The 23,708-nt window shown below is 33.2% G+C and overlaps 1 protein-coding gene across 1 annotated transcript in view; it reads left to right on the plus strand.

Moving 5' to 3' along the window:
• Positions 1 to 23,708, plus strand: part of TRHDE (thyrotropin releasing hormone degrading enzyme) — a 378,437-nt gene that overhangs the window by 299,100 nt on the left and 55,629 nt on the right. The window contains exons 11-12 of the mRNA XM_007082254.3: positions 2,292 to 2,422; positions 2,533 to 2,588. Coding sequence (XP_007082316.3) covers positions 2,292 to 2,422; positions 2,533 to 2,588 — 187 coding nt within the window. The remainder of the gene's footprint in view (positions 1 to 2,291; positions 2,423 to 2,532; positions 2,589 to 23,708) is intronic.

The raw sequence follows: 23,708 nt of genomic DNA on the forward strand, positions 1-23,708 counted from the left end.
TCCAAAATGTGAACAAGAGATAACTTTATAAAACAGATTTCACATCATAGGAATCCATAATTGATTCAGAATTGTCAAAACCTGAATTATGTATTCATGTGTTAAATTTGATTATTTTTTAAACTTGTTTCTTTAATATTGTAATTTCTTCAAAAAGTAATGACTTTTTAGATGTTAATGATCAAATTTGCTCTTAACCCATGAATTTAATCACAATTTAAATATGTGTTGTTATACAATCCTAGTATTCTTGAAGACAGAGTTATGATTACTTAAGAGAAACAATATCCTCAGTATTTCAATCTTAATTTTTTTCACTGAATTCTGACATGATTAATTGAAATCTCTCTTCATAAGGTTAGGCCATATCTTTTGTTAATTATTTGTTTTTATTTTTATATCTGTAAAGTGGGGTGACATTCTGAAGCTTCATAGGAATTGTGTGGATAAGCATATTAAAGTTTTGAAAAAATGCAAAAACAAAGTATCAGATGGTTGGGGAACTATTAATATTTTAGAGAAATAGCTGATAGATTAATTTTTTTAAAAATAGCATAGATTAAGCTGGGTAAAATTTCAAATTAAGGAAAATAGTTCCTTTTTGCATTGAGCCACAGAATTGGAAGAGACCTTAAATTCTATTACTTAGCTCTTAGGTTATTTTCAGTGGCCTGAGCTCAAACATTTATGTCTAGGAGAACTGGAACAAAAATCTAACTGTCTTGCTCCTGTTCTAATTCTTGTTTCCAATGCTATGTCCCTACTTTTCAAATCAATATAAGAATGTGAAAAGTATATATCATATTACAGTAAAAGTGTTATACCATCTTGTATCCATAGAATATGATGTAGTAAAAAGGACACCAAAGTCAGAAGACCTGAGATGGAGCATTTCCAGTTTTCTTGGACAATTCGATTAACCTGTCTGAGACTCATTTCTTTATCTGTTCCAACAGATGCTATTTATAAAAGTGGCAGGAAAGCTGAAGTGCTATTTGAAACATTAAATATTAGATTTTTCTATTCAATATACATTTTTGGTTTTACTTTACATTTATAAAAATTGGCAGAACGTAGCATGCTTTAGATTAATGAGCCCACCCCATTCTAGACCTGAGCAATTAATAATCATTAACGTTCAGCCAATAATTTTGGGGTCACAACCTCTTCCTTTGTGGATTCTAGTTGAGAGAGAATATAAATTCAGTGTTTAAAAAAAAAAGAAAGAAAAAGAAAACCTGTTTTGTAGGCTGACGTGTAAAAACCTTGATAACAAAATGAAAATCAGAAATTATGCATCTTACTCAGAACTGACACAAATGGTTTCTGGGATGCATTTTCTGGTTTGGAGTCACTGTGGAAATTAGATAGACCATTATGTGTGTGTGTGGGGTGTGTGTGTGTGTGTGTGTGTACGTACAAATTACAAATTTTAAGTAAACTTAATACATTATGTAACTTCTATGAAACATGAGTCCTGAGGACATCGACAAAATGATTAGAATTGTAAACTATGCTTCTGTGAAGTCAATAGAAGCTGACATCAAAGTGAACAGAGTTCACTATCTGTACCATATTTGAAGGAGTTAAATATTTAAGTTATAAGATTGTTTTCATGGGCTTCCCTTAATTGAATTAGCTGGGGAATATGAACAAGTTACCATTTTCCAAAGTGATTCCAATAAACAGAATTTATTATCTTTGTTCTAATTATGTATAGAAATATTAGATTCTTAAGCAAATGAGGTTCCTTTTCCCAACATTATTGATGATACTGGAAAGTCTGTTATTTATTTATTGGTACCTCCAAGAAAGCCCAAGAAAAAAGACAAGGAACAATAGTGACTTTAAAATAAATGAGCCCTGTTGTTTTAATCACTTTCTTACTGAATAAAATAAGTGGAATATGCACCTAAAGTGTTTTCTTTTATTCTAGTCACATATTTATATACAATCTACCTAGAAGCCACATGAGTACATTGGCAGATTTCTTGGTTACATTTATCTTGAGAAGAACACTGTGTATAGGTAATGGGGTTTTATCAAGAACAAAAATGTTAATTATAAGAAAACAATTAATTGAGGTAATAATGAGTAACCAACTAAAGGTTTTCTAGTAAATTCTAGATATAGTGATTAATTGATTAAAGAGTAGATTTCAATTAAGTATTTATGATGGTGTTCTCTTTTAATTATTGGTAATGTAGTATCTGCTATTTAGAAAATATGCTTCATATCATTTTAACCCATAATTTTAAAATCTCTTTTACCCCCCAAAATGCTGTTTTCAGAGCACCACAGAATAACTTTGGACAAAGGAAGCTGGTTGCTGGGGAACATCAATCAAACTGGCTATTTTAGAGTCAACTATGATTTAAGGAATTGGAGATTATTAATTGATCAATTAATCAGGAACCATGAGGTAAACTGGATTTATTCATCAAAGATCTGTTTTGATATGTGAACACCTGCTGTTTTAATTCTAAGTGATTCCCTTTTTTTTTTTTTTTCCTTTTCTGGTTGACCTCCTAGGTTCTCTCTGTCAGTAACAGAGCAGGTTTGATCGACGATGCCTTCAGCCTAGCCAGGTATGTTTTCCAGTGGATCTTCACAATAAAGTTAATGCTCATAAGACTTCCTCTAGTAAGCTAAATGCGATAGGTTTTGATAAGAAACCTTTTAAGAACAATTTCTATCTCCCATTTTTGTATTTGGATATGAATTATATTCAGGGTCCCAAACTTTTGATCAATAGTAGCCATAGGGTATTTCTGAGTCAGGAGAAGCTTGATCAATTTTCACTGTAAGTTCAATTTAACACTAGAGATTAATAATCCCTTCCCAATTTCATTAATGAACTCTACAAAATGACCATTGTGCCATATTTAATTTTTGATGGAAAATACCTTCAAGCATCAGCAATTTTTTTCCTAACATATACTCATATATCTTTTTTTAATGTTTTTTGAATGTGATTCATTATGAAAGCTTGTGCTATAAGACAGAAATAAATATCCCACAGAGTAAAGCTGTTCTGGACAAAATGTATATCAATCTTATAGCAGAAGCCTTTAGTTGTACTAGTTATAGTAATATTTACATTAGTGTCATAATTAGATTTATAATGTTAAAATGAGTTATTCCTTCAAATAGTCATTAAATACTTATTTACTTAAAATAATGTTGATTATAAACCCAAGCTATACTCAATGTTGAAATTAAATAGGAAAATAAACTCAGTCCTTTTAATATTTGAATTGTTTCACATCCAAGTACAGTTTTAATTTTAATAATCTGATATTATTGGGCAAAAAATGAGAAATAATAGTGCTAGAAGAAGGCCCACCAAGATAGCAATGGGTGGAGATAGGGATTGAGATGTAGCTTTTACTCTACAGTAAGATATTAAGACTTCAAATAAAGTATTGAGTATGACATAAAGATTATTTTGACATAGAAGTTTAAATATTTTCTTTCTTGACATTTATTTACTCATTTTGAGAGAGAGAGAGTTTGAGCACACACACCTGAATTGGATAGGGGGAGAGAGAGAGAGAGGGAGAGAGAGAATCCCAAGCAAGCTCCACGCTGTCAGCTCAGAGCCTGACATGGGGCTTGATGTCATGAGCTGAAATCAAGAGTTGGATGCTTAGCCAACTGAGCCACCCAGGTGCCCCAACATAAAGTTTAAAAAGGGCAGAAAAACAATAAGAGAGAGTACTTAATGTAACCTTGCATTGAGAGAGAAGCAGGAAACAGAATTATGTTAAGAACACCACAAGGAAGGGTTTGGGAACAAGAAGAGAACTAATCCCACCTAATTAACACTTAATTAAGCACTTAATTTTTAAGTGTTTTAAGCTAATTAAACACTTAAAAGGTTCCAGACACTGTTCTACATACAGCAATTTGTTTAATTCTCACAACAACCTTGTGAGATATGTAGATATGTATTATTATTATTAATTATTAATTATTATTAGTCTCATTTTATAGGTACGGAAACTGAGGCTTAGCGAGGTTAAGTAACTTGCCTAAAGTCACACAGCTAGTAATTGACAGGACCAGGGTTTTGTCTGTGTAGTCTGGCTGCGGAGCCCAATGCATGCATGCATATATATACATAATATCAGCAGTAATAGTATTTATTATAATGAAAAATCCAAGCAATATAGAAAGACTGATGGGGTGTGAAATGGTAGTTCATGTGAATTCTTACAGGTTTGAAATGATGGTGAGGAAGCAAATATGTAATGATGTCCTTAAGATGGAGGGCAGATGAAAATGTAAAGGAAGGGATCTTTGACTTAGCTGCATTAAATTATTTTTTAATGAAATTCTTTATTTGATTTGGGTGGATGAATTATTTTTTTTTCAAAAATTAAATTCCTTGTTGACTAAGATAGAACATTGCTTTCAATTTCAATTTTGGAAGTCTTAAATGTTTGAAGTAAATAATTTCATTATCATTTATACACATTCACCAGGAAAATATTCAATTCCCATTGAATATATATTAAAATTTGTTTTATTGATAATGAGATAATTTCCCTGTTGATATGCAAGTGAATAAATATAAAATCAGATTTCTACAGGCAAATGCCCAGCACTTACTTGGAGTTAAAGGTTATCTTATTTCACTGTTTTCTAGTAAACTTTCATAGTTTTGCTACCAATCTGTATCAACCTTCTTTCAGTTTTCTAAGCATAGCATGCTGTCTTTGGCTTCTTTAAAGATAACAAACAGAAGAGTAACAAATATTTACTAAACATATGTTCCAGGTACTATATGGAGGCTTTTATGAATGGCGTTGTTCAATCTTCTCAGTAAACCCTTGGAATGGATGTAGGTTATTATAGCCATGTTATAGCTGAGATGTAGAGGTGAAGAGGAGTTAAGTCACTTAGCTAAAGGTTGCACAGCTTTTAAGTGAGGGGTGGAGGTGAGAATCAATAGCAAACACTGGCACAGCAGAGCCCATGATCTCATGTCAGAGTGACTGCCCATTATGTGAAATTCCTTCCCACTCTCGTGCCCTATTATCTGTTGGGAGTATTACTATTAACTAAAAAAAAAAAAAAAAAAAAAAGGGAAAGTGACATCCTGCGGACCTGTATTGTAGAAATTGTCACATTGTGGTTCAAGCCCTTTCTGGGCCCCTGATGATTATGGCATAACTTTGAAGATAGGGCTTTGTCTTATCCTTATATTCCTACTGCTCAACTTTGTCTTTAGTACAAGACTATGCTGGTAGATATTTGTTGCATGAATTGGTAATTAATTATTAATTATTCAAACTGTCAGCTTTTATGCCTACTATTATTTTGTGCAATTAGGTAAACATATTCTTAGGTACTCTTTTTATAGTTGTTTTTTAAATCTATAAAAACCACATGAATGCATTGTAACTATACAAGATTAAAACAAAAGAGTGATGCAATGTGAAAATTTTCTTTTACTCTGTTTCATACCTTCCCATCATGTTTACCCTCCTCACAGATAAAATTATTAATATTTGGTGTGTATCAACCCAGCCATTTTTTCTTTGCATTTTCATACAGTTTGATTTTTTTTTTTATGTGAACAGAAAGAAATGCATTCCATTCTCTGACTCATTTATAGGAATTAGTCCGGGAGCTTTATTGCGTTGTTTCCATTTTTTCCAGTATTAAAATCAAGACTGCCATGAGTATCCTTGAACAGTCTTCTGTTGTGTGCATATGTGCATTTTTATAGGATAGATACCTACAAGTGAAATTTTTGGTTCAAAAAATTTAAAAGCTTTGATAAATACTACAAAATGTATTCCAAAAGCTTTACCATTTTAACCCTCCATCCACCATGTATGAGAGGATCCCGTCCCCTCAAATTTTCCATAATGAATAATAAACATCTGTAAAATTTTTGACAAGCTGGTAGCAAATTGAGTTGCTACAGTACTAGTTAAATTAACTTGTCCACCTTTTCATACACATTTGGTACTTGTATTTTTTTTTTCTTCTGTGAATTCCTTCTATGTTTTCCTATTTATTTTAGATGTTTTAGGATATTAATCCTTTTTGTAGTGTACATTTTTATAGTATTTTCTCTTAATACTATGTCAATTTTCTTTTTTACTTTGTGATATATTTCATCATTCAAAGACTTTTAATTTGTATGTCTTGTCATTCCTTTTATAAGTTCCTAGTTCTCTGGTCCTGTCTCACTTAGAAGGACTTCTCTGAATATTATGAAAATATTGTACTTTTTAAACACTATTTTTTTTTTTTTTTTACATCTAACTACTCAACCCTTCCTCATCTAGTTAATTTTTGGGTATAGAATGGAGTAGAGGTCTAATTTTCTTTACTTTAAAACATTTTTAACCAATTATTTCCATATTATTTTAAAAGGCTCCCTTATTCATACATTTGAGTTGATATGTTTTATCTTAATGCAAATGGTCATATTTTAGGGAATTATTTCGGTTCTGTGTAATTGGTTTTTTGTTCCTTTATGAGCTCATACCATATTGTTCTAAACAGTTTACTTACCTTTATAGTATGTTGTGCTTGAAAAAGTTTTCTCTCATTCTTGTTCAAAATTTTACATATTTTCTCTTCAGTATAAATTTTGGAATCAGTCCGACAAAGCCCATTTAAAAATCCTGCTGTAGTTATGACTTGATATGCATGGGATTTACAAATTAATTTCTAAAGAATTAACATCATTCCAAATGTAAGTTTTCAGTATCAAGACATGTTACTTCTCCCCATTTATTCAGGTCCCTAAGTCAAGCTTTATGATTTCATGTACATAAATTCTGGTAATGTCATATTATTTCCTCATTTTTGTTGTTGTTTTAAAATTTTTTAAAGTTTTTATTTATTTATTTTTGAGAGAGAGACAGAAAGACAGCAGGGGAGGGGCAGAAAGAGAGGGACAGAGAGAATCCCAAGCAGGCTCTGCACTGTCAGCCCAGAGCCCGAGGCAGGGCTTGAACTAAAAAATCATGAGATCATGAACTCAGTCAAAACCAAGAGCTGGTTTCTTAACTGCCTCAGCCACCCGGGTGCTCTGATTTCCTTGTTTTTTGTTTGTTTGTTTGTTTGTTTGTTTGTTGTTTTTTAATTTTTTTTTATGGCATGCGCTTCTATAGAAAATGGTGCTGCTTCTGCACATACGTATTCTGATTTTTATTGCTTGTGTATAAGGAATCAATGAATTGCCTCGCAAATGTCATTGTGTTATAGCTTGAACTTTTTGAAATTAGTGACTAAAATGTCTAGATTTTTGTTTGTTTTTGGTTTTGGTTTTGATAAAGCATTGTTAGATTGGGTGACACAAAATGAACAACATGCATTTCTCATTTTCAGTGAATTCACAGTCTAGCAGTGATGATACACAGTAGATAATTAATCATATTCAGTACATAAGTGCTATGAATAAAATATTATGAAAGCGTTGGGAGGTAAAGAATTAATGAGGCCGAGGAAGATTATGGAGGACATCATATGGGAAATAACATTAGAAGACTGAGTTTACTATGAAAATCCATGAAAGGTTTAAAAGTAGGAAATGAGAGCAGGAAGAATGTGGACTGGAGGGCGGATTTCTGCAGAAGAACTGTTACAACAGTCATGACTTGTGCTGCAGCCTGAGTAAAGCAGAGATAAAGGCAGAATGGAATTGGCAGCCAGATAAGGTAGAACTCTTACTGAAGACATTTATTAGTGTAATATGTGATAGAAACTGAAAATTTAGAAGATTTGCAACGCGAAGTATAATGACCACTGGATTTGAATATTTAAAGCTGTTAATACGCTCTCAGTACAATTTTAAATTAAAAGGGTGTACCACTGGATTATGGACTTACGTGGTATTTTGTTTGAAACTATTCAAAATACATGGAAATTGTTTGGAAAATTTGTTCATATTCAGAAGAGTTCCAGAAATAAATTGCCATCATCATCATCATCATCATCATCATCAACTTTGCCCTGGACAGTTACTGCACTGATTTATTTATTTAGTGACCAGTTTCCTGGGGAAATTCAATCATGCAGAACCCATGCCAGTTTATTGCGTTATTAATATTACAACTTTTTGGGGGGCTGCATAGCATATTTTAAAATTTTCTACTATAGGCTATTTGATTAAGGATCCAATCACTTAAAGAGCCTTAACAAGGGCACATTATTACAACTTAGTTTGCAAACCTTGTTAAGGAATAAGATAGCAGTCATTTCTTTTAAAGTATTAGTGTTATATTAATAGCAAATATAAGGGCCTGTATCTGGAGATGATGAATGTCACACTTAGAAGTGCTCTAAGTATTGGTGAGCAGTCATGTGTAGTGCTTAATATGTGTTTGATGCATCTATAAGTTAAAAAAATTAATGCATACATTTCTATCCACTTGTTTCAGAATTTATAAATCTGAGACATGTTAGGAAAACTGGAAATTCAGTACATGAGCCAGTGAAAATATAATGGCTCATGAAGAAGCAAATTATGAGAACATCCCAAACCTACTCTTACATGTTGTTTTTATTTCTGAGCCCTAGTTCCAGGACTTGTAACAACATTGTTAAAATCACCTAAGCAATGTTTGCAAACTGAATGGTTGTAATCTGCTCCTCATGGAACTTCTTTCATCATGGCTCTTATTAGAAATTCTTCTATGTCTTCTGGATGGCCCTCCTCTACCTTGTTTAAAGTTACTCTTGCAAAACACCATTGATCATTTCTTCACTCAACACAGAAAATAGTAGCATGATATGCCTGAAAAGCAACTCCATCCTGATTGGACTAGATGAAGAGCAGCTTTTCACACTTTGATTGTTTAAAGATAACATGCTGGTCTTTCGTAGATAAAATTGAGAAGGAAAGACTTAGACGTCCTTTGTGAGAAATAGGTGGCAGGCTGGACTTTTCGTCCTGATTCCCCACTGTGTTAGATAACAGGACGGCCTCGCTTCTGCTGAACATTGCTGTGCAAAACCTGGTTAAGGATCCTGGGTCCTTCCAATACTGTCTTCTGCTTTATAAATTCTGATTTTATGAAGAATGTTTAGTTTTGGAATTCTTTATTCCATCCCTACCCTTTCCCTTTTTTAAAGTACTGTAAAATCTCAGCATAAACATTTTTCTTTCTTGTGTTTTATCATGGAATCATGAGAGTTATTAATAATAATAGAATACTGATTAAAGTGTATTTTATATTATACTCACTGAGCAAGGAGAGAAGGATGATTCTTTAGTTGTTTGTATTAGGCTCATTTGGGAGAAGTATCCATGTATGATTATATTCTTATTTATCTTCTGTTAAGCCACCAGAATGTGTGTGCAAGAGGATTCCAATTAAATATTTATGAAATTCTGAAAGTGATAAAATTGTTTATTGCAAAATAAGATTTATTGTTGGCTTTATGCTTCCAATCTTCTGCCATTGACCAAAAGCGTTTCAAATTAGCTTATAGTTATCTTCTCAGCCTTTCTAACCAGTGCAGATCTTTCCACACTATGAGTAGTGACTCACAATGAGTCTGTTTAAGAGCTTCGTGGCCATGCCTGCAAAATCACAAAATCCTTCACATCTCCGAGGCTGAGGATTCTAATTATCTATTTGTCATCATCAGCTAATGCTCCTCTTGAGATACACACACACACACACACAAAATCACCTTGGACCCTTCTCATTTTACACCTTTCTGCATGCAATTATTTTAAAATTCATATCCGGAAGACCTCTAAATTAGTCATCATTTATGCAATGCTTTGCCACAGATAAATGTTAAAAATACTTTGAGAGCGTTTTCAGAACATTTTACTGTAATGAGCTCAGAATCTTCAGCTTTGTTCTGATGATAACCCAGTAAATGCCTGAAGTATATTCCTGAATTTTCAAGGTAGATTGTTCTTACAGGCACACCCTGGTTTGCTCAAGGTTAAAAGTAAGGTAACACATTCTGTTGAGCTATATTTAGAAATCAGTTGAAGGTGGAGTCACAGATGTTGTCCTTAGGATAAGGACTTAGGGGGAGCTATCATATGAGGTACTTCTGAGAAGTATAAACCTTCTGAAGATTAAAGGGCAAGCTTGTGACTCTTGAGGAGGCAAACTTTCTTGGAAACTTTTCAATTGTACTGTGTTAAATCAAAGGCAGACTTGCAACCTTTCACCACCAAATTTTCGTTTCACCTCCATAGCAAAAATGTTTTAATATTAGTGCCTAATGTCTGAGATTGTTGAGTAGAGCATAAGAGAAATTTTGACATCATTCTTTAGGTTTGCTCCATTTTCATGGCAAGCAGGCTGTACTCGTGAGTCACAAAACTATGGGTGATATTTGTAGTTTATATGGATTTCCATTGTTTTAAAGAATAAAGAGTCTAAATTGCCACATGCAAGTACGAATTTGTTTGAATAGGTGTATATACTTATGATCTTTAGTATCTCACACATTAAAAATAATTTTTATAATTCTCACCATAGTTAGTAGCATTGTCATATTTAACACCAATTGTGATTCTTCTATTTCTCTAAGAATTTTGAAACCGAAGCCTGAGATTTCATAAGAATTTGCTATAGGCTTTCTGACCTTCCTAAGAATTATAAATACTTGCCTTGTCACAAATAATTTACTTAGGCAGAGGTCCCTCCAAAATGTCCATTTGAGTCACCAACTTCCCTTGAATAGTTATTTGTAAGGCATACTTTTGACATAAAGGCCTAAATATTCCTCTGATCTGGGATTCTTGAACTGAGATAGTTTTATCTTAGTGTTTCTCCTTTCTTGAGTTTGAGTTATCCCTTCTGCTGCTTGCTGCAAATCTTTTGCATATTCAAGTACAGCACTCCTTTGAGCATGCTCTGAAAAGCCACCTGCATCAGAATCACCTGAAATGTTTTATTAAAAATTGCATGTTCCCCAGACTGCCTAGAAAACTACATTTCTATGAAGCACTGCCTGTAATTCCAACACATACAACAATGTGAAAACCACTGCTTTTGAGTCCCAGAGGGTACTTATGGCATCAGGTTAGACAGGCAGTTGCTTCTTTGAGGCCAAGAAGTCTCAGAGTAGGCATCCTTAACAGCAGGCAGCATGGTTTTGTTCGGATTCTAGAGTCCTGAGATGACCATTCAACAACCAGGGCATCGGAGAATTAGTTATAAGTATTCAAAAATCCTTTTTTATTCTTACTATTAAATATGTTACTATTTCAGATATTCTGTCTGACAGCTGTAAACACAACTCATAATTTGGATGTCACTCATAATCTGGGTGTCTCAGAAGTTTTTCCAAGCGTGGAAAAGTACTGGAGGGTTCTCATATAATTAGGAGATACCTTTATGTTCACATGAGCTTACTGGCACATATCAGTCATGCATATGCATATTGAGCTCTAATGTATTCAGTAGTTTTCCCTGGTGAAAGGCATGGCAGAATTTTCTTGCATACTAATCCGGCATCTAGACCAGGAATAATCTGCAAATCTGTTGATAGTGCGGGTAAACAAGAACAATAGAGCTACCTACAACAAGCGTTAACTGAGAGAAAAGGGTATCTTTAGGTTTTGTGGTTATTCTGTGATGTTCTTTGCGGGAATCGGGTACCTAGAAAGACGAAGGAAAGAAAAGAAAAGAAAAGTAAATAGGTTCCTTCAGCAAGGAGTATGTGATAAGAAAGAAGAAAATGAGAATTTTGAGGTAGACTCAGTTTGTCAAAAGATTAATCCTTCTGGCATTTGTTTTGTTAATATAAAGGCCTAATTTTAACAAAGATGCATACTCTGGCTCTCAAAAACCTCCTTTCATTTTTATTATGATAAATTATAAAGAAGTCTTTAAAATGAGGACTGTATGAATATAGGTATTAATAGTGGTTTTATTTTAGAGTAATTACTTACTGCTTAAAGTTATCTTGTCATGATACTTTCTCACCTGAGAACAGAGATTCAAAGGGACCTGATAATCATCTTTCTTAACAAACATGCTAATCAGTGATTGCTAAAGTAAGAGCTGCTTCTGTGTTTCTCCCAGAACTCAAACAGTCTATTTTTGAGATCAACAGTTATTTACCTAAATAGCAGTGCGCCCTTGGTAAGGAAACCAGGATGAAGGTAATAGAAAATATGTATTTCACAGTAGTTCCTACTTGCCATGAAAATATAGAAGATTCCATCTTTATATTTGAGGAGGCAATAATTTGGGGAAGAGGGGAAAGGAAAAGATATTTAGTTCTAACATATTGTGCAATGTAGGTGAGTGATTCAGATGAACACATACTCTTGCTTATGAGGCAAATCTTTAAAGCCTTTGGGAGATGATTTGAAATATATGATGTTCTCCTTTAATTGCATGCAATTTGAACTATTCTGTGTGGGATGCTTCAAATGCCCTTACGTGGAATGAAGTACCAGTGAAGAGGCCTTCACTATTTTGGATGTAAGAAAACATCAGATTAGGAAAACCTGGCTTGTTACAGCTGTGCCAGAGCCTTCTTTAATGTTTGTTATTTAAAGATGTGAACTCAGGCCAACTTGGAAGCTAAAAAGCAGTTCTGGGACCTGTGGAGTCAGACCACATTTGAGTCTCCGATTGGGTTCTCCCTTCCTAAACTAGGAATGGCCTGGAGTGTGGTTGATTCAAGCCTCTAACGGGAGGTAGGCAGAGGTTTCTGGTTGCTTAGCTGCTTTACCTAATTAGGATAAGGATTAAACAGAAGTTCAGTATCAACCCTCCAGGTCACCAGGTGGTTATGCTAACTGATAGGAGTGAAAAGAAAGTTTGTAATAAGAAAATGTTAGTCTAGCAGTCTATATATGACAAATTCAAGTAAAACTAATAGGCCCTGAAGAGAATAATGATTATCAGAGAGCTTTATGTGGATGCTAACTTAAAAACACTCTAAATTAGTTAAGAGTCCTTGGGAATGCTATCAGAAATGCCAAAATAGAAACAACTTCAGGTGGAAATTAGTTGGTTTTGCATTCCCAGTGTGCAAATGTATTGGAAGTTAATTTCATAAGCTGGGGGCAGATCATGGCCAGATTGAGGGAAAGGTTACTTCTCCTTTTCTACCAATAGAGAGACTAAAATTATTACATAAATATAGTTGCTGTGCAGAGTAATTAGGCCCCTTGCCTCCAAGATTACCATATTTTTAAATTTCCATCTTTGTGGAGATTCTTATGTTTCCTTTCGATTTTTTAAATGTTACTGCATTATCTTAAATTTGACATTGATAGACTATCAGTTATTTCTCTGAGTATATGAAGAGGTTATGAAAAGTTGTGTTTCAATAAAAGCCAAAGTAATGTGTAGGGTATTTCATAAATTATATATGCAGTATGAACATTAATGAGTTTGTTGACTAATCAATAATTGGTAGATACATGGATTGAAAGGTGTGGAGAACAAAGAGCCGTGATACTTATTTCATGCTATGATGGAATCACTGTATTTGGCTTCAGAAAGATGATTTCATCATGCTTATTTTCATTTGAGAAAAGTAATATAGAATTTTAAAATTTGAGAATCATAGCTGATGTTTAGTTCAAATAAATTCAAGTGATTTTCTTAGTGAAAGGAAGATATTACTGAGATAAATACTTTATATACACGATTACATGAAATAATTATCACTTGTAACAATAGAAGGTTACAAATGTTTCATGAAGAAATGTCTAAATACTTCAAAGATGCACCAAATTTAGAAATATATGTTTCTAAAGTTAGAAACATATGTTCTTTGTTAGTCTGTATTCCATCATAAAAATGCGTAAGAAATTAGTAGGAACATCTTACAATAATTACTTACCTATTTGTATGTGCTGTTAGCATTGATTATCTGTTTTTCATTGCAGGTAAGTTAATCAGTTTCTAAAGTGCATGTCCATGATATTAAAACGAACTGTGAGTTCTCCTTATCCTTAATAGATAAGTGATATGAGAGCATGTTTTGCAAACAGGCAAAATGAAACTAATGAAAAGAATGAGAAGCACTTCAAAATGCTTTTACTGGGGTGACTTTCTTTATCTTAGTTTTTGAGGCTCATTAGTAAGAATAATTCACAAATGGAAAACTCTGAACACAAAGTTGGTCAGCAGTATCTTCCAGTTATATAGTAACAGCTTTTTACATTTGAAAGTGCATGGAGGTTACAAATATGTGTAAAGAGAATCCCTGTTTTCATAGATATTGTATTACAGTATAGAGGGATTATGGTCAGATTGTCATTCAAACAAATATATGTTAGATGGTGATATTTTTACAGTAAATAAATAGTAAAACAAAGAATGGGAGTGTTTGGAGAAGAAGCACATACAGGGAGTTTAAGCATGGTGGTGAGGGAAGCTCTCACTTTTCAGTTGGCATTTGAGCAGTCACCTAAAAGAAGTAAATAAGAGAGCTATCCAGGAGTAGAATATTCTGGACAGAGGAACAGCAAGTACAAAGGCCCTAAGGTAGAATGTGCTTGGTGTGTTCAAGAGAGAGTCAGATGGATGTGGCTGTAATGGAATGAGTAAGGGGTAAAGCAGGATGGCATGAATTTAGGGAGGTAACAGAGTACTGATCATGTGAGGCCTTTCATTGCAATTGATTTAATTTGTACTTTTCTGATGGTCGATGATGTTGAGAAGCTTTTCATGAACTTATTTGTCATCTGTATATCTTCTTTTGTGAAACATCTATTCAGAACTTTTGTCCATTTTTAAAAATTTGGGTTGTCTTATTATGGAGGTATAAAAATTCTTTAGTCTGAGACAAGCCTATTATTCAGATATATATTTTGCAAAATTTTCCCCAAGTTTGTGGTTTGCCTTTTTATTTTTGTGACTTGTCTCTCAAAATTGAAAGTTATTAATCTTGAAGAGGTCAATTTTATTAATTTTTTCTTTCATAATATGTGCTTTTCATGTCCTGGTTTAGATATCTTTGCTAAATCCAATAGTACAAAACTTTTTTTCTATGTTTTTGTCCAGAAGACTAATAATTTTAGCTCTTTTATGTAAGTGTATGACCCATGTTTAGTTAATTTTTGTGATTGGTGTAGGTTAAGGGTTAAGTTTCACTGTTTTCATGCAGATATCCAGTTGTTTCAGAACCATTTGGTAAAAAGGCTTCTTTTTCCTTTGTCTATGGCAGTTTGGTCAAAAATTGATTGACTATGTAAGTTAGAAATCTATTTCTTGGATTCCGTAGCCTGTTCCATTGATTTATATGTCCATCGCTATGCCAACACCACACTGTCTTGATTACTTTAGCTTTATGGTAAGTCTTAGGATTTTGGTTGAGATTACTTTAAAAATATAAATCAATTTGGAGAGAATTGCTATCTTAATAGCCATGTCTGTGACATAGCTCTTCATTTGCTCAGGTCTTTTAAAGTTTTCTTTTGTTGTGCTTTACAGTTTTCAGTGTGCAAATCTTACACATCTCTTAATAAATTTATTCCTGTATATTTTATCTTTTTGTTATTGTAAATAAAATTGTTTGTAAAATTTTGCACTTGACTTGTTAGTTGCATATATATATATACACACACACACATATACACACACACACATATCATATGTAAGGCCTTTCATTGTAATTGAATATATATTTTAATTTTCATTGAAATATATATAATTCATTGTAACTGTATATATACATACACACATCATGGATGCGTGAACTGTAGCCCACAGGCCAGCCACTAGCTTTGGTGAATGAAGTTTCATTGGAACATAGCCAGGCCCATTTACTTTTATATTGTCTATGGTTCCTTTCTTGCTACAAATGTGGAATTAAATTTTGCAACAGAGACTGTGTGGACCACAAGCCTGAAATATTTATTATCTGGCCCTTTAAGAAAAGGAATGCCAACCCCTCATTCCTAGAAATATACTTGAGTTTTCTCTATTGACCTTATGCCTGCAACTTTGCTAAACTTGCTTATTATTTCTTACAGTTTTTAAATAGTTTCCTTAGGGTTTTCTGCAAACACTGTAATGTCTTTTGGAAATAACAATAGTATTACTTCTTCCTTTCCAACATTTATGCATTTTATTTACCTATCTTAATAAAATAATTTTGAAATGTTCTCTACTATATGATTGTATGGCTGTATATGGCATAATTAATTTAAACATATTATTGGAAATTTAGGATGTTTTCAAACTTTTACTTATGAATAATTCTAAAGAAAATTTTTGTGCATGCAGTCTTTATTATTTATTGGTTGTTTACTAGGATATATTTTTGGAAGTTTGATTATCGAGTCCATGATGTAAACATGGTTAATATCACTGAAACACATGGTCAAGTTGCCACTAAAGATGGGCACATTTCTTTCAGGAAGAATCGGGTGTTTTCTAGCTTGGGTAATCTTAAAACTTATGTTATAAATTTCACTTTTCATATTATCCTATTCTTCAGGCCAAAATAAGCTTTAGGAATAACTATTGTATAAAAATAATTGGCTGCTCTAATTTTTAGTTTCTGAAATTATAGTGGTTAAGATCATTGACTCTAGATTTAATGTGAATATTAGTCCTAACTCTAACAAAAATGTAACCTTGAATAGGTTACTGACTCCTGTCCTTAGTTTCCCTAACTACAAAGTGTGGATAAAAGGGTTTCTATATCACACTTTTATTTTTTATTTATTTTATTTATTTTTTTATTTTTATTTTTTTATTTTTATTTTTTTTATTTTTTAATATATGAAATTTACTGTCAAATTGGTTTCCATACAACACCCAGTGCTCATCCCAAAAGGTGCCCTCCTCAACACTTTTATTTTGAATGTTAAATGAGATCATATAATAAACATGGTAAGTGCTTAATGAATATTTTCTGTTACTGTATGACAGTCCATTATAGAGCAGCATCTACCACGACATTCAGGAGACATAAAATATTGAACGGAGACTTTAGGGCTAGAAAAGTAGTTACTCTAACATATTCCTGTTTTTCCCTAGTCTTACCTCAAATTATTCAGGATTGATTTTATTGGAAGTGTATATCCATATACTCAAGTAAAAAATGTATACCCAAGTTTAATCCAAGTCTATTCTGATGAAGGTTTTGACTCTCAGTTTTCATCCTACTTTATCTTTCTCTATAACATATCTTCCTTAGCTTTATTTTGTTAATTAAAATTTTTAAACGTTTATTCATTTTGAAGAGACAGAGACAGAACATGAGTGGGGGAGGGCAGAGAGAGAGGGAGACACAGAATCCGAAGCAGGCTCCAGGCTCTGAACTATCATTACAGAGCCCGACACGGGGCTTGAATCCATGTACCTACCGTGAGACCATGACCTGAGCCGAAGTTGGACGCTTAAACAACTGAGCCACTCAGGTGCCCCATTCGCTTTCTTTTGATAGCAAATATCATTGTAATCCAGAATACTCATTCCAATATATACCATGCAGTTTTAAGTATGAAGATTTCATGTTAACATTAAATTTAGTGACTTTGATAATTAAATGCATAAAGGAGATGCAAATACATCTGAATAAAGGCAGATACATGATGTTGAAAGCAAGGAGCTCTTAAAAACAACATTCACATACAAAACACGTTTTTTTTTTCAGTTAGAAATGTGTATATTTCATTTCTTCATTAAGTAAATGTTTATGAGGAATCTACTATACCAGTGTATTGTATTAAACATATGAACTGAAGAATTTAATAGAATATCCTCAAATGCCTTAGAATTTAGAGAGATTATGATCTCACAATTATCTAATGTAAGATTTTATCTAATGTAATACATTGATCTAAAGTAGTTAATGTTTTTCTAATATAAATGTTCGGTGTTTTAAGAGCACATATAAGTAGTTTTAAAGGAGGGAGTGATCACTTCTGTGTGAAATGCTCGCAGTCTCCTACTCCTTCATGAAGAGGTAGCAACTGAGAAGTTAGGGTGATCTTTGAAAAACATGTGGAAGAAGGAAACAAGTAACATTACACAAATAATGACATGACACGTACATCTAGGGTTATCTGGTAATAGATCTCAAGCATTTTTTAAATTTTTTTTTTAATGTTTATTTATTTTTGAGACAGAGAGAGACAGAGCATGAACAGGGAAGGGGCAGAGAGAGAGGGAGACACAGAATCTGAAATGGGCTCCAGGCTCTGAGCTGTCAGCACAGAGCCCAAAGCGGGGCTCGAACTCACAGATCATGAGATCATGACCTGAGCCGAAGTCGGACACTTAACCGACTGAGCCACCCAGGCGCCCCTCAAGCATTTTTTTTAACAAAGTATAATATATGCCTTTTTTAAAAAGACTTTTTTATTTAAAAAATTTTAATTCCAGTGTAGTTAACATATAGTACTGTATGAGTCAGATGTACAGTATAGTGATTCAACAATTCCATATACTACTCAGTGCTCATCAAGATAAGTGATCTCATCCCCATCACCTATTTCACCCTACTTACTTTCTTCTGGTAACCATCTGTTCACTCTCTATATTTAAGAGTCTGTGTTTTTGGCTTGTCTTGCTCTTTTTCCCCATTGTTTTGTTTCTTAAATTCCACATGAGTGAAATCAGTTAATATTTGTCTCTCTCTGACTGGTTTATTTTGCTTAGCATTATACTCTCTAGATCCATCCATGTTGTTGCAAATGACAAGATTTCATTATCTTTTTATGGCTGAATAATATTCCATTATATACATGCGTCTCTATACACACACACACACACACACACACACACACAAACATATTCTTCTTTGTCCATCCACCTATTGATAGACACTTGGGCTGCTTCCATAATTAGGCTTTTGTAAATAATGCTGCAATAAACATAGGGGTGCATATATTCCTTCAAATTACTGTTTTCATATTCTTAGGGTAGGTATCCAGTAGTGCAGTTACTGGATCAAATGGTAGTTATATTTTTAAGTTTTTGAAGAACCTCCATACTCTCTGCCACAATAGCTGCACCAGATTGCCTAACCACCAACAGTACACAAGAGTTCCTTTTTCTCCACATCCTCACCAATACTAATTATTTCTTGAGTTTTTTTCTTTTAGCCATTCTGACAAGTGGAGGTGATATCTAATTGTGGTTTTGATTTGTATTTGCCTGATGATGAGTGATGTTGAGCATCTCTCATGTGTCTCTTGACCATCTACATGTATTCTTTAAAGAAATGTCTGTTCATGTCTTCTGCCCATTTTAATGGGATTATTTGTGGGTTTTTGGTGTTGAGTTGTATCAGTTCTTTATATGTTTTGGATACTAACCCTTTATCAAATATATCATTTGCAACTATCCTCTCCCATTGTACACATTTCAGTTTTGTTGATTGTTTCCTTTGCTGTGCAGAAGCTTTTTATTTTGATGTGGTCTCAATAGTTCATTTTTGCTTTTGTTTCCTTTGCCTCAGGAGACATGTCTAGAAAGATGTTACAGCCAGTGTCAGAGAAATTACTGCCTGTACTCTCTTCTAGGATTTTTATGGTTTCAATTTTCACATTTTAGGTCTTTATCCATTTTGAGTTTATTTTTCTGTATGGTGTAGGAAAGTTGTCCAGTTTCATTCTTTTGCATGTTGCCATCCAGTTTTCCCAACACCATTTGTTCAATAGGCTGTCATTTTCCCATTGCATATCCTTTCCTTCTTTGTCAAAGATTAATGGACCATATACTTGTAGGTTTGTTTCTGGGCTTTCTATTCTGTTCCAGTGATCTATGTAACTATTTTTGTGCCAGTACCATAGTGTTTTGGTTGCTAAAGCTTTTTAATATAACTTGAAACCTGTAACTGTGGTACCTCTAGCTTTGTTCTTTTATTTTCAAGACTGCTTTGGCTGTTTGGGGTTTTTGTGGTTCCATACAAATTTTAGGATTGTTGTTCTAGTACTGTGAAAAATGCTGTTGGTAGTTTGATAGGGATTGTATTAAATGAGTAGATTGCTTTGGTAGTGTAACAATATTTATTCTTCCAATCCATAAACATGGAATGTCTTTTCATTTATTTGTGTTGTTTTTAATTTATTTCATAAATTTTTATAGTACAAGTCTTTCACCTCTTTGGTTAAGTTTATTCCTAGGTATTTTATTTTTTGTGTAATTGTAAATGAGATTGTTCTTAATTTATCTTCCTGCTACCTCATTATTAGTGTATAGAAATTCAGCAGATGTCTGTGCGTTGATTTTGTATCCTGCAACCTGCTGAATTCATTTATCAGTTCTAGTAGTTTTTTGGTGGAATCTTAAGGGTTTTCTATATATAGTATCATGTCATCTGCAAGTAGTAAAAGTTTTACTTCTTCCTTACTGATTTCGATGTCATTTATTTCTTTTTGTTGTCTGATTGCTGTGGCTAACGCTTCTAGTACTATGTTAAATAACCGTAGTGGGAGTGGACATCCCTGTCTTCTTACTGACCATAGAAGAAAAGCTGTCAATTTTTCCCTTATGAAGATGATATTAGCTGTGGGTTTTTCATATATGGCCTTTATTATGTTGAGGTATGTTGCCTGTAAACTACTCTGCTGAGGGTATTTATCATGAATGGAGCTGTACTTTGTCAAATGCATTTTTGTATCTATTGAAATGATCATATGGTTTTTATCCTTTCTCTTATTGATGCAGTGTATCACATTGATCGATTTGTGAATATTGAACCACCTTTGCATGCCAGGAATAAATCCCACGTGATCATAGTTAATGATATTTTTACTGTATTGTTCGATTTAGTTTGCTAATATTTTGTTGAGTATTTTTGTATCTACATTCATCAGAGATAATGGCCTGTAGTTCTCTCTCTCTCTTTTTTTTTTTGGTGGTGTCTTTATCTGGTTTTGGTACCAAGATAATACTGGCCTCAGAGAATGAATTTGGAAGTTTTCTTTCCTCTTCTTTTTTTTGGTAAAGTTTGAGAAGAATAGATATTAACTCTTCTTTAAATGTTTGGCAGAATTCTCCTGTGAAAATGTCTGGTCCTGGACTTCTGTTTGTTTGGAGTTTTTTGCTTACTGATTCAATTTCATTGCTGGTAATAGGTTTGTTCAGATTTTTCTATTTCTTCCTGCTTCAGTTTTGGGATGTTATATTATTCCTAGGAATTTATCCATTTTTTCTAGGTTGTCCAATTTCTTGGCATGTAATTTTTCTTAATACTCTCTTACCATCCTTTATATTTCTGTGATTTTGGTAGTTATTTTTCCTCTTTCATTTCTGTTTTTGTTTATTTGAGTTCTCTTTTTTCTTTTCTTTTCTTTCAACTTTCTTTCATCTTTCTGTCTTTCTTTCTTTCTTTTTATGATTCTGGCTAAAGGTTTATCAATTTTGTTGATCTTTTCAAAAAACAGCTCCTGGTATCATAGATCTATTCTATTGATTTTTTTTTTCATTTCTATATCATTTAATTTTGCTCTAATATTTGTTATTTATTTCCTTCTGAAGTTGGGTTTTGTTTGTTGTTTTTTTTTTTCTAGTTCCTTTATATGTAAAATTAGGTTGCTTAGATAGGCCATTATTGCTCTTAACTTCTCTCTTACAATTGGTTTTGCTGAATCTCAAAGGTTTTAGACTTGTGTTTTCATTTTCACTTGTTTCCATGTGCTTTTTTATTTATTTTTTTTTATTTCCTGGTTGACCCATTCATTGTTTAGTAGCATGTTATACAGTAATCTCCATGTATTTGTGCTGTTTCTAGATTTTTCTTGTGGTTGATTTCAAGTTTCATAGCACTGTGGTCAGAAAAGATGCATGGTATGACTTTGATCTTTTTGAAATTGTTGAGGCCTGTTTTGTGGCCTAATATGTGATCTATTCTGAAGAATGTTCTGTGAGTACTTGAAAGGAGTGTGTATTCTATTGTTTTAGGGTGGAATGTTTTCGCATTAACCAATATGTCATTCAAAGCCACTGTTTCTTCACTGATTTTCTATTTGGATGATATGCCCATTGATATGAGTGGGGTGTTAAAGTTCCCTACTGATATTGTATTACTGTTAATTAGTTTCTTAATGTTTGTCATTAACCATTTTATATATTTGGGTGCTGCTATGCTGGGTGCATAAATATTTACAACTATTACACCTTGTTGGATTGTGTATAGGGTCTTTCTTTGTCTCTTGTTACAGTCTTTGTTTTAAAGTATATATTATCTGATAAGTATTGCTTACTCTGCTTTCTTTTCACATCCATTTGCAGGATAAATGTTTCTCTATCCCCTCACTTTCAATCTGCATGTGTCTTTAGGTCTGAAATGATTATCCTATAGGCAGCATATAAGTAGGTCTTGTGTGTTTTTTTATCCATTCTGTCACACTATGTCTTTTGATTGGAGCATTTAGTCCATTTACTACAAAGTAATTATTGATAGATATGTATCTATCACCATTTTGTTACTTGTTTTGTAGTTGTTTTTGTAGTTCTCTGATCCTTTTTTCTTTTGCTCTCATCTCTTACAGTTTGCTGGCTTTCTTTAGTGATATACTTGGATTCATTTCTCTTTATTTTTTTTTTGCATATCTATTACTGATTTTTGATTTGTGGTTACCATTAGGTTCATAAATAACATATTCTACATATAGCAATGTATATGAAGTCTTATGTTTGAACCCACTTTTTACTCCTCTCCTTCCTACATTTTAGGCATGTACCGTCATACCTTACAAGCTTTTATTTTGAGTCCCTTGATTGATTTTTACAGATATACTCATTTTTACTGCTTATGTGCTTCCTACTTTTCTTATTCTTACTTGTGGTCTTTCTTTCTACTCAGAGTTCCCCTTTAACATTTCTTATAGAGCTGGTTTAGTGGGCATGAGATCTTTTAGTTTTTGTCTGGGAAACTCTTTATCACTCCTTCTATTCTGAATTATAGCCTTGCTGGATAGAGTATTCTTGGCTGCAGATTTTTCCTTTCCTTTGATTATATCATGCCCCTCCCTTTTGTCATGCAAAGTTTCTGCCAAAATAAAAAAAAAATCTGCTAATAGCCTTATGGGGTTTCCATTGTATTTAGCTGTCTTCTCTACTCTTGCTGCATTGAAATTTTGTCTTTATCACTGTTTTTTGCTATTTTCACTACTATGTGTCTTGATGTGGACCTTCTTGGGTTGATTTTGTTGGGGGTGGGGTTCTGTTTACCTCCTGGATGTGGATATCTATTTCCTTCCCCAGATTGGGGAAGTTTTCAACTATTATTTCTTTAAATAAATTTTCTGCCCCCTTTCTCTCTCTTCCTCTTCTGGGATTCCTATAATGCAAATGTTACTATGTTTGATGGAATTGCTATCCCCAAGTCTATTCTCACTTTGCAGAATTCATTTCTCTCTCAACTTTTCAATTTGGTTATTTTCCATTACTGTGTCCTCCAGGTCACTAAATCTTTTTTTTTTTTTTTTTCTCCTGCTTCCTCTAGTCTTTTGATTTCATCTACTGTATTTTAAATTTAATTTATTGTGTTCTTCATCTCAGATTGGTTCTTTTTTTTTTTTTTAAATCTCTTTGTTTAGGGTCTGACTGATGTCCTCCACTCTTTTCTCAAGCCCAGTGAGTATCTTTATGATCATTACTTTAAATTCTCTACCAACCATATTATATCCATTTCACTTAGGTTTCTTGCTGTCGTTTTGTCCTATCCTTTCATTTCGGACATATTCCTCAGTATTCTCATTTTGTCTCACTCTCTCTGTCAGTTTTTGTATGTTAGGAAGGTGAGCTGTGTCTCCTGCTCTGGAAAGTAATGGC

The sequence above is a fragment of the Panthera tigris genome, chromosome B4 (assembly GCF_018350195.1).
Source record: "Panthera tigris isolate Pti1 chromosome B4, P.tigris_Pti1_mat1.1, whole genome shotgun sequence".
Lineage (NCBI taxonomy): Eukaryota > Metazoa > Chordata > Mammalia > Carnivora > Felidae > Panthera > Panthera tigris.